Genomic DNA, 16,050 nt, shown 5'->3' with positions numbered 1-16,050 from the left:
ACGGATATACAGTTCTGTTCACTTAAAAGACCCAGAGGCTGTAATCAACAGCTTCCTTAATTTTGTTATTGAAGAAGGAGAAATAACTAGCTGATGCTGTATAAAAGCCTTTAAGATAATGTTGGACTAATATGTATGATAGAAGTTTTATGTCAGAACTTTAGTGATTTTAAAGTAACCAGACAATTAATCTGAGGACGTAAAGTCATGGGGTCACTTCATATTTTGTTCAATGGCAAGGGAATTTATTAGGGAGTTTACACATAACTTACTGGGGGCATGCAGTATAATAAGTGACTTGGCAATCAGTTCTCATGGTTGATAGAGAAACTTACAAACTACTTTGTATAAAGTGAGGGAAGGGCATGGATTTTATCAGGTAAAATTTTCCATTTAATTTCTGGTGCTGTACTTGGAGGATATATACATTTGTTCCTCTCAATTCATAGAAGTACAAGATCTAGATGGACCAATAAAGAACAGAAAGAAATATATATTTCATTCATGGCCTCTGTGGCATTAGGAGAGTGATGGTGACTTCTCATATGTTTACATTCTGTGTGGTGTGCATATAATTGGCCACTGTAGCTGTTTTGTTGTGAACAGAAAAATCTTGTGTGTTTGTAGATGTGGTAAACCTGTGTCACAAATTTTGCTGCAATTTAAGTCAATTGCACCTGAGCAATATTGGGTACTGGAGCGGGATGGAGAACATGGCTATTTCCTCTTGGGATAGATTACAAAGACAAACATAAAGAACACTGAGTTGGATTTGTCACGAGTTATTCATTTCTAGGATTCCTGCTTTCTTCCAGAAAAGAGGTATTTTTAATTTTAATTTGTATGAGGATTATAAAGAGTTAGGTAAACGTGGTCTGTTTTTTGAAGGCTTTTAGTCAAAATCAAGGCATTGCTCTAAAAGGGGACAGAAAGAAAAGAAAAAAAGAAATTGAGGTAAGGGAAGCTGTCTCGCCAAGAAAGATGTGAGAGTTCATTGAATTCTTATATGTACATTTCATCTAGTGTAGAGAGGTAAAGTCATCTGATAGATGTGAGGTTTGTTCTTCTAGAAACAAGATGTGTGTTTATTCCCAATATGTCTTTGGCATCTTGACATTTAATATGGGGCATCCCCCAAGTGCTTGGTTCATAGCTGTCGTATGAGTTTGATCCTCTCTCCCCTCAGAGAATAACATGAGTGCAGAAAGCCTGGTGATGGTGTGAATTGGGGTAACTGGTAGTTTGGACTATCAGGGAAAGACATGCTGTGTTTAATCATCTCCCAACTCTATAAAGGTTTAAATCTATGAAGTGACATGTCATGCAGCCTTTAATTTAGCAATCAAAAAGGGTTTCTTTATATACTTTGCCACCCATGGTCATAAGTAGAACACAGGGCAGTTACCTGTTACTTCTCTGCCTTGACTATCATTTTAAACTATCGTAGAGAGAATTGAGCTGCCTACAGTGCACATATATTTTTCACCCCATAATTCTTTACTTGTAACTTTTTTATACTGTTTGTTGTTTAAAGATAGAGACGATAGGAGAACCTCTTAAGCTAATGTGTCAAATGAAAAACAAAGGAGTAGGAACAGCATTAAATTTTCTGCTGCCTTTTCAAAATGGGTTTGTCAAAGAAAGGAAGAACACAAATCTATTGGAAATGATCAGAGAAATTGGAGCATTGGAATAGGATCCATAAAACATTTCATTATTTTGAAATGACCCTCTGATCAGAGAACAAAAATGCCCAAACTTCTGGAGAACACATGCATTATCTTGTTCTCCTGTTTAACGCATGCAGATTTTGATTATTAAGCTCCAACAGATCCATGCTTGAAATAAATTTATATTAAAGAATTTAAAAAGAAGGTTAATAAACTACGAGAACACCTTGGTGATATTTTGGCATCTGTTGTGGGTTTGCATATTGCTAAATGTCCTGGCAAATCCTGATGGATTGGAGGAAGATGGTTTCAGGTCAGCCTTGATGAGTTAGTCTCCATTACTTCCTTGTTTCAGTTATGACTGCGAGGGCTTGAAAAATTCATGCCCATGGATGGAGAATTCTGAAATAGAGAGACTCACTTTGCAATCTAAAGGAAGGAATTTTCAGACACCAAAACATCGTAGATCTAAAACAAGCCTTTTTGGGATTAAGGATTTACTAAATTCTACTTAGAAAGAGCTTCTAGTTCTGCATTTCTAATGTAAAAAAGATAACAATAATGTCATTCATATATATACTGCATATGCAGGTGTATGTGTCAGATGGATTTTGTTTTTTAAAAAAGGTTGAATGAAGAAAAATGAAATATCTGGCTATTTTCTAATAGTGTTATAGGATATCCTCTAGTTATTGATATTCGTGACTCTTATTTTGTACTATATTAAGAGTAGCCAAAGGACACCTGGCATACTGCGAATAATAATTTGCAACACTATTTTTTGCACGGGTTGTCACATTGGGGTTATATCTGGCATCTGGATTCCCAGTTTTCCAGAGAATCACAGGAGTTTGCAATAACAGTACAGGGAGATGATTTAAGGACAGGCAAGGGAGTAGGGACATCCTAGAAGATGACAACTGAGGGAGAGATGGTTAACATTTGGGCATTGAAGCAGCTGGCCTCCCAATGGTTACCTCTAGTCTTATGCTTTAGTTTGCAAAACGGAGATAACAAAAAAAAATTGCTAGTAGAACCAACCATTTTGTCAATTTTTAGCAGCTTAATTTTGGTGTATGGGGTGGAGCTGTGTCAGGTAAATCACACATTTCTGTCTCTGATTTAGTATACTGTGACATACACACTGCTAAATTCATGGCTCTCCTGTTTTAGCAATTGATGGTTTTCTGGCTTCTGCAAATGGATTCAAAACTCCTACAGCATTGCTTCATCGTGCATTTTAAAATTCTCTACCATCATTTTGCAGTTTCTGCGTGAACTGCATCACGGTGATTACAGAAGCTTTTATATGCAAGAAGTGTCAAATACAGGCAGTCCACAACTTACAACCATTTGTTTAGTGAGTGTTCAAAGTTACAACAGTGCTGAAAAAAGTGGCTTACAATCAGTCCTCACACTTAACAACTGTCACAGTCATGTAATCAAAATTTGGGCGCTTGGTAATTGGCATGTTTATATGACAATCGGTGTGTCCCAGGTTCATATATCACCATTTTTACCTTCCCAGTCAACTTCTGACAAGCAAAGTCAGTGGAGGAAGCCAGATTTGCGAAATGACCATGGCAATAAAGATCATAAAATTGGGCATGATTCACTTAACCATTTTGCTTAGTGATGGAAGTTCTGGTAACAATTGTGGTTGTAAGTTGAGGACTACTGGTAATAATAAGACTTTATTAAGTTCCTCTTTCATGTGAATCTGTATTACAGCCAGTCATTGGGAGCTTTTCAGTAAATCACCATTAGAAGTTTAATAATAGACTCTACTGCTCCTTACCATCCAGCCCAGATGGATAAGCAGATAGGACCTTAAAATATGGCCTAAATTTGATAATTGGTTGTTTATGTCCAAATTAGCTGGAGATAATGTGGATAAACAAACATTATTGGGGATGGAAGTTCTTCTTTTGAACAAATGGATGTGATTTTCAACTGTCACAAGGAGCAACTCTAACAGGGAGCTCTTTCACACAGTTAAGGTTTGGGCCCTAGCAAATTTGATGACAATTATCTATCAGATAGATAGATAGATAGATAGATAGATAGATAGATAGATAGATAGATAGATAGATAGATAGATAGATAAATAGATGATAGAATTTTTTATTGGCCAAGTGTGATTGGACACACAAGGAATTTGTCTTTGATGCGAGGGGTCTGTAAATATTTTCACAGCCCTCTTTTTGACTTGTGCAATATACAGGTCTTCAGTGGAAGGCAGGTTGGTAGTAATTACTTTTTCTGCAGTTCTAATTATCCTCTGAAGTCTGTGTCTGTCTTGTTGAGTTGCAGAACCAAATCAGACAGTTATAGAGGTACAGATGATAGACTCAATAATTCCTCTGTAGAAGGAATTACTATTGACAATTTTAGTATTGTTGTGATTTTTCTGTGGGACTAACCATGAAAAATATCTAATAGTTGTTGGTGGTGTAAAAAGGAAGGCTGCTAAACATGCAAGATACAGGTACCATATGATATCCTGAAATGTTGATTGCTCATTTCAGCTGTTAAATGTGAAATCCCCAGGGGATTAAGATAACATTTCTACCATTAAGAACCAACGTTAAAATGTACCCCTTTAAAGGACACACAGACATAACCACACATCCATGGTCACCTTCTTAACTCCCTTGAAATTTGACCCATTTCTCTCAGCATTTAAAAAAAATGTAAGGACCCATCTTTTTTAATCAAGCTGTTGGTTGTTAATTGTTTTAGTATTGGAAACAATTTAGTTTTAATCTTTACACTGTGCCTGCGTGTGTTTTAATTATACTAGCTGCCTTAAGTGCTCATCTGAGCAGAAAGACAAGATATAAATTGAATAAACAAGTGTTATACTACTTATAATAACCATGGAAAAAATTAAAAGCCCAAACCTCTTCTATTTTTTTAATGATAAGCCAACCTGAAAGTTAATTTTATTGGATTATTTCTTTCCTACAGGAAATAATGCCTTTAAAACACACACACACACACACACACACACTACAATCTGTGGTAACATTTTGAATGTCAGTTGGTAATCCTGAAAATAATTTCATAAACATTTCTATTTTTATGGTTCATGTGTTTAAGGTTGTTGCATAGGGTTGGATTTTTTATACATACTGTACACTATGCCTTTTTCCAAAGAATACGAAATTAAGACTTCATCTTAAAATGATTTGGGAATAAACATCTTTTAGAAATATAATATTCTACTGTTTTTGCTTCCCCTTAAATAAATCTATCTAACTGGAACACAGAAAATGAGCAGAATTTCTATTATCTTGAAACTGTTATCTTTTCTATTAATGCACGGGGTTATTGTTGTTTTCTTTTGCTTCCTCATTTGTTCCATCTTGGTCAGATCCTTTATAAACCAAATGCTATCTAAAGCACACTTTGAGGGCTTTTAATAGAACTCTATGTCTTTTGTTTATATGTGGTAGTGCAGGTTTTTTTTTTAATCTTAGAGTGCCAAGAAAGCCTTGTGAAATTTGACAGATTTCACCTACTACATAGTTTAGAAGACTGACCATTGAATTGACTTTATTAGAATTAATTAGAAAACTGAATTGAATTATTATTATTATTATTATTATTATTATTATTATTATTATTATTATTTATTAATTTTATATGTTTATATTAAATTAATCAGAAAACCGACAAACCTTGCTATAGTAGCTGCTACCTTGGTGACCCCCCCCCCTTTATATCAAAGTGGAATTTCATAGATTGTTAATTACCCACATATTGAACGATACTCCGTTGGAGATCCATTAGTTGAATGCCATGTGGAAATCTTGCTCACCAGTGATGTCATTGTTCCTCTATCTTTTTTCATTTTTCTTTGCAGATCTGAAGCCTTGGGTTTCAAATTTCACATACTCTGGTGTACGGGACTTCTCTCAGCTTGCTCTAGATGCCAATAGGAATCAGCTCATTGTTGGAGCCAGGTAAATTAGAACCTTTTAATTGGAGCAAGATTGCTTCTCTAGTTCATTGCCTGAATGTTACTGTCTGCAAAAAGAGATTGCTTTTTTAGCCTGCGAGCACACTCCATGTTGCTTTTAAAGCAAAGCCTTAATTTATGTAGAAAGGTTTTAGAAATGCAGTAATGATGTTGAAGAGGAGAAAATTGCCAGTCATTCTTGTGGGGGAAAATGTAAGTAAAATGAGGAATTAATGAAGCAAAAAGCCGTCATTTCCCACGGATCACAAAGGCTATAAAATCTTTTCTCAGTGAGGTGGTGTCCACATGTATGGAAACAAAACTAGATGAAAGAAAGAATTCAGTGCATTAATGGAGAACATGTTCACATATTATGTAGGATAGCCTTAGTATGTCAGGCAATTTGCCTTGGAGAAGTTTTAGTTTGAATGAACTAGAACGATCATCTGTGCTATTGCTACAACACTTTGCAGAAAAGGATTATGCCTCCCCATAACTTTTGCATAACCTATGATTACTAATAATGCCACCTTAAAATTAGCAGTCCCTAGTTTATTCATAAGTAGCATTTATATCCTGACAGCATTTAAGAACTGAAATTACACCTTCCTAAATTCTTGGTATTTCTGTAACTCAAAGTGCCTGAGATATTATCCGGGTAGCATTTAAAGCAGCTCTCTGAAATAGCCCAATCTTCATATTATAGGTGAGATTATCCAAGGACACGTGAGAGTTGTTTAAGATAGGAACAGGTTCCTTCTTGGTTCTTAAATCTTTTCAATGCCTATTGCATTATACAGTCTTCCTCTTGCAAAAATGTTGCCCCGGGGGAAAAAAAAAGTTGAATATCCATTCGTCACATCCTGGTTTATTGCTGGATTTTGTCAAAACCTACTGTAATTGTGAATTCAGATAACTCTAGAATGCCACAGTACCACTCAAGAAGTTCAATATCTACTGTATGGAGTGCTCCATCCCTGATTTTAGGCTCTTGTCTTTTGGATCTGGCTTCATCATTCAGGTTCCCTTGAGGCTATTTGTCACTCTGAAAAGTGGCCCCATAGACCTTTTAAATCTACTTTGAGAGTTTAAAAACAGCATTTAATTCCTCGTTTGTCTAAAAGGACAGCATTTCCGAAGAGCAAGAAAATGACAATTAAAGGGTAGCAATGTGATATTATCATCTTGTTCAGATAGAGCTAATGCTGGGCAGTATGTGTCTAGTGAAAAGGTAAACATAAATCATATAGATGCCTTTTGATAAAGAACATATGTGAAAGATTACACATACTGTGCTGTTTTTTTTTTCTTTATTTCTGATGCTTACGAATTGTGCCAAATATTCTAGATCTTGTCGAGACAACAACTAAGATTAGATGCTTAGAAACAAAATGCTTAAGCATGTTTGTATTAAATTGTGCGCATGTACTGGTTTAGACCACTGGATGAAACACTGTATTAATTTGTGGCTGAAACAAAAATGGTACGAAAAACTAAATCTAAGAAAAAAAAGATTTATTTCTCTGGAAAGAGCAGCAGAAGGTGTCATCTGGGATGTTAGATGGTTCAAGAACAGTGGGTAAGAGGACAGCCAGAAGAGATGCCAAGGAAAAATTCTGCAAAATCACTGCTAACTTAAAAGGTTTTGTAAAATATTTCTTTTATATAACTATGATGTATTTTTGGATGAATTATATGCTGCCCATTTTGCAGTTCAAGGTGATTCTGAGCACCTTACAATGCAATAAAATAAACAAATACCAAAACAATTAACAGATAGTCCTTGAATTCCAACCATTTGTTTAGTGACCATTCGAAGTTAGAACAACTCTGAAAACAGTTATTTATGACCGGTTCTTCACACTTACGACCACTGCAGCATTCCTTTGGTCACATGTTCAAAATTTAGGAACTTGGTAACTGGCATATATTTATGTTGGTTGTACTGTCCCGATTCATGTCACCACCATTTGTAACCTTCCCAGCCAGCTTCTAACAAGCAAAGTCAGTGAGGAAAACCAGATTTGCTTAACAATGGTACAATTCATTTAACAACTGCAGTGATTAGTTTAGCAACTGTGGCAGAAAAGGTTGTAAAATGAGGCATTTAACAACTGCCTAGTTTAGAAACAGAAATGTTGGTCTCAGTGGTAGTCATAAGTTGAGGACTACTAGTATGACAATGAAAAAAAATTAAAATTACAAAAAAATTAAAATGAGCTAAAAAGAAGAACAAGGATTTGGAGGGGAGAGATGGGGTGCTTTTTCAGTTAATGTACCTCCAGCCGGCCGCTTCTTCAGGACCACATTCCAGTCAGCATTGCCAAATTTTAAGGCTTTTCCTGAAGACTAAAAAAAAAAGGGGGGGGGAATCTCAACTCTTGTGGCAAGATGTTCCAAAGGGCAGGGACCATGAAAGAAAAGATTCTTGTCCTGGATCCCACTAGCCAAAATTCCTTGCCTAATATGGTTTGCAGTAGGTCTCTTCTGCAAGCAAGAGCAGGATGGGCCAATTTATAATATATGAAATATGTTTTTGAGGAATTGTGATGGCCAAAAGAATAGACACAACTCCTATTATGACTTTTGAAAGTGGTGCCAGGAATTAAATGTCTGCATGCTGCTTCATGTCTCTAGATTGTCAACAAAAGCAAACTGGATCAAGGAATAATCTCAAATTTATATCTCTCTTTTCTTCCAGAAATTCAAATATATAATATTCCCTCTTCCAGTATAATTTTTCAAATCACTGGTGGCTTTTTGGCCAGTAAGATTCTGATGAAAAGAAGCAAGACATTTCTGTTTTACTAGGCAGTCTTGGCCGAGAGTTCTAGTCCTTAAGAACTAAGTTTTTTTTGGGTTTTTTTTTGTCTGATTGGACCTTGGAATTCAGGCTTTCCCTCCCCAAAAGCCTTGGGACAATTGCAATTAATAAGGCAATGTTATCAGGGAAAGTAAAGACAGATAGGCAAATTACTCTTGAATTTTCATTTCAGTGCTGATAGAGTTCAGCAATATAACCTTAATTTGTATTACCCTTCCTTGTCCCTCTGCTTGCTCCAGATCATTAAAAATTGCTAGCTTTGATATACAAATGTCAACCTCAGATACCCACTTCTGAAGCTTTTTCTGAGTTGTCATTTGTAAAATAAAAATCTTTATTCTTTGTTTGTGTCCTAATATAATAATAATAATAATAATAATAATAATAATAATAATAATAATAACTTTATTGTCATTGTATGTGTATACACAGTATACCATACAACAAAATTCACTTAACACCCAAAGACCAAGTCCAACACACATTTAATTTAATTTAATTTAATTAATTAAATTTATATGCCGCCCCTCTCTGAAGACTCAGGGTGGCTTACAATACATTTAAAAAATCATTATAAAAAGACATTGAAAAATTAAAAACATTAAAAACTCATTCACACCATTCATGGCCGGATCTCGCCAGATCACAAGAGCGAGATCAACGGCCCCAGGCCTGCCGGAAAAGCCAAGTCTTCACTGCTTTTCGGAAGGCCAATAGGATGGGGATGGTCTGGACCTCAGGAGGTAACTGGTTCCAGAGAGCTGGGGCAGCCACAGAGAAGGCCCTCCCCCGCGGGCCCGCCAGCCGACATTGTTTAGCTGACGGGACCTGGAGGAGACCAACTCTGTGGGATCTTACAGGTCGCTGGAAGCTATGCGGCAGAAGGCGGTCTCAAAGATAACCTGGCCCTGAGCCATGTAGGGCTTTAAAGGTAATAACCAACACCAACCATAACCAACCATAACAATCCCCAAACACCCCACCCACCCACCCACCACAAATTCCCCACCCCTAAACCACCCAAACATCCACACAACATACCATTCAATATCATTCAGTCCCAAACTACATTGGATCTGATAATAGTGTTAAAAAGGAGAACACTCAAGTCACTTGTTTGAAAGCTTGTTCTTGGTATAAAGGAATATCTTCTCCTAACCCATCTAGATTCCTTATTTTGACCCTTGCTTAATTCTGTACACGATGACCATTTTTCTGCTTACTTCCAGCTTCATTATTCCAGTTTTTTATAATAATTATTATGCTAACTTGTTGATGTTGTGGAATAGTGTTACAGATAATCATAGATCTGCTTCCCTTGCCTCTGGTTAGAACATCATCTTGAATCACCATAATATTGATTGGCTTGCCTGGGTCTTAAATTGAGATTCAGTGAGTTCTTAGATTCCATTCAAGTATTGACTTTTGATAACCTTTCTCTAATAATGTTGCCCACTACATTTCTTCTGTGATTTTCTTGCCTGCAGTAGATCTGATAATCCTCTGATGTGAAAAGTGACTTATTATAGTCCATTTCAGTTTGTTGATTCTCAGAAAGGCTGTGTTTTGCCATTTTTGTTCCAGCCATATGAAATTTCATTCTTCTGACATTTCATGTACCAATGCTATGGATGTCTATGCTGAATTTTCTTTTAGCCTCTGGGCATGTTAGCATCAGGATATCCTTTCAGTTTTAATACATGTAGATCATAAACCCCCTTTCCCAGTAGCTTTCTAAATATCGTCCAACCTGGTGGCGGGGAGACTTGCCTTTGGTATCCTGCTGATGATAATTTAACTGAGATTTGAATTTACTATAATAGTCAAAATTAAATTCTGGAGCATCTAATTGGTCCAACTTCCCTTTGCATGTAGATGTAACTTTTCCTGAAAAAAAAAGTTATAGCTAATTATCTTCCCTATTGTCATTTCAATACTCAAGTACTAATAACAGGCCCATTTAACCTGTCTCTGAGATAAACAACACAGTCTTGACTGTAATTTATTTACCAACTGACAAATCTAAGTTTTACACTTTTCCTTTGGGAACATTTATATATTATCATCCTTATTTCATTTTATTTTTTTTTTTAAAAAAAGATATATTCCCCATCGAACCAAAGACTGCTTGGTTGTGAATGTCCATTTGGCTGTCTTTATTTATTTAATAATCAAATTTATGTAGCGGCCCATCTTACAAGAATTCACTCCTGGAGGTATACACTAGTTAGTAAAAAGAATACATGTAGAAAAACAAACATTTAAAGTGGAAAAATCACCATTAAAAATGGAAATAATTAAAACTAAAAATATATACAAATCCCAAACACAGAGAGAGAGAATGCAGCCATCTCAATAGTAGAGTCACCTAATAATAATAATAATAATAATAATAATAATAATAATAATAATAATAATAATAATAATAATAATAATAATTTTATTTCTATACCGCCCTTCTCCCGAAGGACTCAGGGCGGTGTATAGCCTATTTAAAAACACAAAAACAAAACAACAATTAAAATTTAAAATCATTAAATAATTAGGCTCCAATTAAAATCCCAGAAATTTAAAATACCCCAATTTAAAACGTTATGTTAATAGCCCGGCCTGGCGGAACAACAGGGTCTTCAGAGTGCAGCGAAACACCGGGAGGTCGGAGATCTTACGTATTTCCGGGGGCAGTTCATTCCACAGGGCTGGGGCTCCCACAGAGAAGGCCCTCCCCCTGGGTGTCGCCAGCCGACATAACTTTATAACTAATAAAAAACTAAATAACTAATAAAAAACTAATAAATCTCCAGTCGCGTCTCCTTCCCAAACCTGAGGCATAGCCAGATCTTGATGGATTTCTAGAACACAAAAAGTGATATGGCACTAACATAAGTCTGGGGGAGGGAATGAATGTTACATAACGCCACAGTAGAGAAGGCTCACTGTTGTTGCTAGTTGAGACCCATCGCAACCCCATGGACCACGTTCCTCCAGGCCTTCCTGTCCTTTACCATCTTCCGGAGTCCATTTAAGCTCACACCTACTGCTTCAGTGACTCCATCCAGCCACCTCATTCTCTGTCGTCCACTTCTTCTTTTGCCCTCAATCTTTCCCAGCATTAGGCTCTTCTCCAGTGAGTCCTTCCTTTTTATTAGGTGGCCAAAGTATTTGATAACATAACGCCACAGTAGAGAAGGCTCATTATCTGGGACCTGCCAAATGTAGATCCCTGGCAGATAGTATCTGCCTGTCTGCTGAATCTAAAAAGAGAATCAGAGATGTCCGAGCTGATATAATTCGAGAGAGGCAATGCCTCAGATAACCTGGTCTCATTACAATAAGGAGTTTTAAGTTTAAAATCAGCATCCTGAATTGAATCTAGCAACCCTCTCTTGATAGAATACTGTTGTTATTTCTTTCTTTAGTGTATTACCTTGCATCCAGTGGTGGGATTCAGCCAGTTCGCACCACTTTGGGAGAACCAGTTGTTAACTTTCTGAGCAGTTTGGCAAACTGGTTGTTGGAAGAAATCATTAGGGCAAAGAACTGGTTGTTAAATTACTTGAATGCCACGAATGTTTGCATCTAAATGTCAGATGGTGAGAGAACTCTTTGTGTTTGTTTGTTTGTTTGTTTGTTTGTTTGTTTGTTATTTATTTATTTATTTATTTATTTGACATAGTCTGTTTGTAAATTGTCCAATGCATCTGCTCTGTACTCTTAAGTTATTTCCATACTACCAATATCCCAACCTAAAGATAAACAGCTAAACTGCCAATAGTCCCTGTAGCTAAAGAACCTTAGTGCCTGCTGTTTTTCATTGAGTGTTTTCCTACAGAGGATGTTGAAGGATCACACCTTAATATTTGTCAGTGCTAACATTTAAAACAGTAAAAAACGTTCATTTCCTTGTTCCATTTTGTATTATGCTACAGTAAGTTACAATAAGTAAACCTATAAACTGTGAAGAATTTTTCCCTAGATGATATATTAAGAATAAATCTCCAATACTACTAAATATACCTTTTTACATCTCTTGAAGATAGTATCAGAAAGTTACTTAGTGTTATTTTCCATTTTAATATACATGATATATAGCTATATAAAAATCTTGAGTGCTTACTGGAGCAGAAGTAGATTATCAGTCAATCAAATAATTAATCGTTAGTACAACCACAACAAAATCTGTAATGGTTTGAAAAAGATGTTAAAATGAATAAATCATACAATAGCTTAGTAGCAGCAGATAATTAAGAGACAGCCAAAACTCCCATGATGAAGAAGGGAAAATGTAAAAAGCAGATGTTACTTTCTTTACTGAACACTAATATTCCACATAAGGCTTTTATCATTATATAATTTTTCTGACATTCCAAGAATATAACAAGGAGTCAAAATATCATCACCTTCTATTTGGAACCCTTTCAAAATTTCCCACCAGATTGTCAGTTTGAAATTACAACAATAATTATGTTAAGAAGAAAAAGTTAAAGTGGTTACACAGTGCATATTATTTATAATGTTATCGGAGGTGCCTATAACAAACCATATGAAATTTGTTTGATATGATATCATGACACAAACAGTATTGGACAGAAGTTTGTTTGAAATTTTTCAGAAGGAGTATTTTTTGATGCTGAATGTATGTATCAGCATTATGAGATTGGGTACCATATTTATTTGTTTGGAAATATCTAAACTACTTCAAACGCCGTTTACAAAACATAGAAATAAAACAATTAAAAGCAATTATCCTGTGCTTAAAACTTTGAATGAAATTATTTTGGAAGACCTTCTTAAATTGTTAATTCTTGTATTTAAGAAGGTGAGCCTTAAGCTCACGTTAACTAATTTTTATGAAGAAGCAATGCATATCACATAGAACTAGCTTTTTTATAGATCTTGAAAACAACTTGGTGGCTTTTGAAATAGTTTATGTAACTCAATAAATATGTCTCATTTTTCCACAGTATGTATTCCTAAATAGACTTTGCACCAAACAGCACATGTTTGTCACTTGATTGAGTGGGTGACTATAAAAATTGAATGGATGGATGGATGGATGAATTGAACAATCAATCAAACAATCAATCAAACAATCAATCAAACAATCAATCATCAGTGAGTGAGTGAGTGAGTGAACATTGGACTGTCAGGAATGATCTTTTTGAGCTACTTTTGAAATCAGAATTTATGTAGTGCATATACAGTAAATATAACCCATTTTGAGGAAATAATGTGTAATTATTTATTAGTGTATGTGCTACAAAATACATGGCTCTCTAAAAAGTTAAGAGGTCTTCTAGCTAGTTGCAGCTGGGTGTGGGGTTTTTTCCAATTCTAATTGGAAAATAATTATTTTTTGGGGGGGCGGAATTGTTGTATAGTGAACAGATCAGGTTTTTCACTATTTTCTTCCTTTTTAAAATACAGTACATTATAGCAATGTTGGGCTCTTCACAACAATGACCCCCCATATTGGCATTTCAGAAAGCATGCACAAAAGAGGAACTTGTGTTGGAGAGCCCTCTGCGACTGCAAAAATAAATCAGGCTTTTTGTTCTTGCCATAGGATGGAGATCCACCATACCAACTTGCTCTTCAGGCGTGGCTTCCAGGTATAACCTTATAGGTATTTCTGGAAGTGCTGAGTCAAATAGGTATTGACCTGAACACCCTGGGGCTGCCATGAGGTATTTTAAAAGCAAAGACAAAAGTGAAGACAATTGTAGCAAATTAGAAACATATACCTGTACCCCCAGTGGATTTCCAAATTTCTTGTAATAGTAACAGTAATAGTAGCCAGTTACATAATTTTTAGCCAGTATTTGCTAAATTGCATTCAGAGTAAAATGCCAACGTTTGCATGAAGTAGAATCTAGTGGCATTCTTTTACATCCTTTTTTTTTCTTTTAGAAATAGACATCATTAATGCATTTGTTGGAACTTTGTGCAAAGTGCTCACTATTTCATTTTGAGAACTCGAGAAAGTCAGGAATGCAAAAGCATTCCATATTACGTATTTCCTTCTTCCAGGATTAGGACCTCTCATAGAAAACAACTGTGTGCTTTTCTTGGGGCTGATAGTGTGTGTTAGGCTGATGTTTGGAAGAAAGCATTCATCTTAAAGAAGAAGGGAAAATAGGCATTGTGGGAAAAGATCAAAGGTAAATTAATTGGCTTTCTTTTCAGTAACCAATTGAGAAAATGTCTTTTTCCAGATCAAATGCTCTTCTAACTGGTTAGGCTTGAAAGGATGGTTGAGGGTTTTTTTGTTGTTGTTGTTGTTTAGTTAAAAAGGAAATTGCAGCTAAACAACTGCCCCATTGCAAATGAGGCATTGCAGGAAAGACAAGAATAAAAGTTCATTATGAATTCAGCTATTTACTCAAAATCCCCCCCCTCCCAGGAGAACAGTCCAGTCATATTCATAGTTCTCTTTAACTTCTTCCAGAGATATAATTAATGAATAACTGATTAAAATCATTGATACATATTCTTTTTGAGGGATAAACTATGAACATATATGCTGCTATATACAGCTCTATATGCTGCTATATAGATGCCAAAACACATGTAATAGCAGAGTTTAAAAATGTTTGGGCACTGGCAGAAAATTGAATATAGAATTTGGCAGAGTGAGATAATGATAGTATGACTGACAGAATCAAGATTTTGAAGGAAGTACACTGAGTTTATACAGCATAGGTAAAAATTAAATAGACTAGAGTAGGATCATCTGATTTAATTCCCTGATCATTTTGGCTGAATGTGAATCAGAATACTGTCTCCTCTTAGAATCAATAAAGTACAGTAGGGATTTTTGTGTTCAGGAGCATAATTTCATTGTGTTAACGTTGACACAAGTCTTATGACTATAATACAGCTGATAATACACTCAGAATCTCTTTGGTAGTATCTCTTCTGTGAGAGTACAACTGAAGTCCCATAGAGCCTTCTGAAGGCAGGGTGCAAAGATGTTGGAAGAAATCATTTGGGGATGGATTCTTTGGGCTTCTATGATCCTATGTACTGATCATCCTTGACCATTCACTTAGCGAGCCTTCAAAGTTATGATGGCACTTTAAAAAGTGAATTACAACATCAGAATGTCCCCATGGTTATGTGATCAAAATTTGGGTACTTGGCAACCGGCATATAATTAGAATGGTTGAATGTCCCAGGATCATATGATTGCCTTTTATGACCTTCCTGGGATGCTTCCGACAAGCAAAATCAAAGGGGAAAACCAGATTTGCTGAACAACTGTGTGATTTGCTTCCTAGTCACATAGCTGCATTTATTTCCTATAATTAGTATGCTATCCATATTGATATTTTTATTACTGTAGTTCTGCTGTATTTCCATCCGATAGCCTTGAAAGAATTAGCTTTAACATTAACATTATTTATTCCGTCAAAATATACAATGTTTCTAGGAGGCGGTCTGTTGCTAGTGCCAAATTCTTCAAATGGGTTATCCAAAACCAATGCATTTAAATAGCATTCTTAACCAGAATGGGAAGGCAAACCTGCTAAACCTCTGGTTGCCCTTCTTAGAGTGAACTGGGACCTGAGGCTTATAAATAGTCACATTTC

The 16,050-nt window shown here is 35.8% G+C and overlaps 1 protein-coding gene across 37 annotated transcripts in view; it reads left to right on the top strand.

Annotated features, from left to right (window-relative positions):
- Window positions 1-16,050, top strand: part of SEMA5B (semaphorin 5B) — a 478,266-nt gene that overhangs the window by 311,592 nt on the left and 150,624 nt on the right. For all 37 annotated transcript variants that reach the window (XM_087883981.1, XM_034422787.3, XM_087883946.1 and 34 more), the window contains one exon: window positions 5,539-5,638. In XM_087883981.1, the coding sequence (XP_087740107.1) occupies window positions 5,539-5,638 (100 nt within the window). The remainder of the gene's footprint in view (window positions 1-5,538; window positions 5,639-16,050) is intronic.

Source organism: Pantherophis guttatus, chromosome 1 (genome assembly GCF_059756535.1).
Source record: "Pantherophis guttatus breed Tessera chromosome 1, ASM5975653v1, whole genome shotgun sequence".
NCBI classification, from domain to species: Eukaryota; Metazoa; Chordata; class Lepidosauria; order Squamata; family Colubridae; genus Pantherophis; species Pantherophis guttatus.
This window is presented reverse-complemented; position numbering and strand designations above follow the sequence as displayed.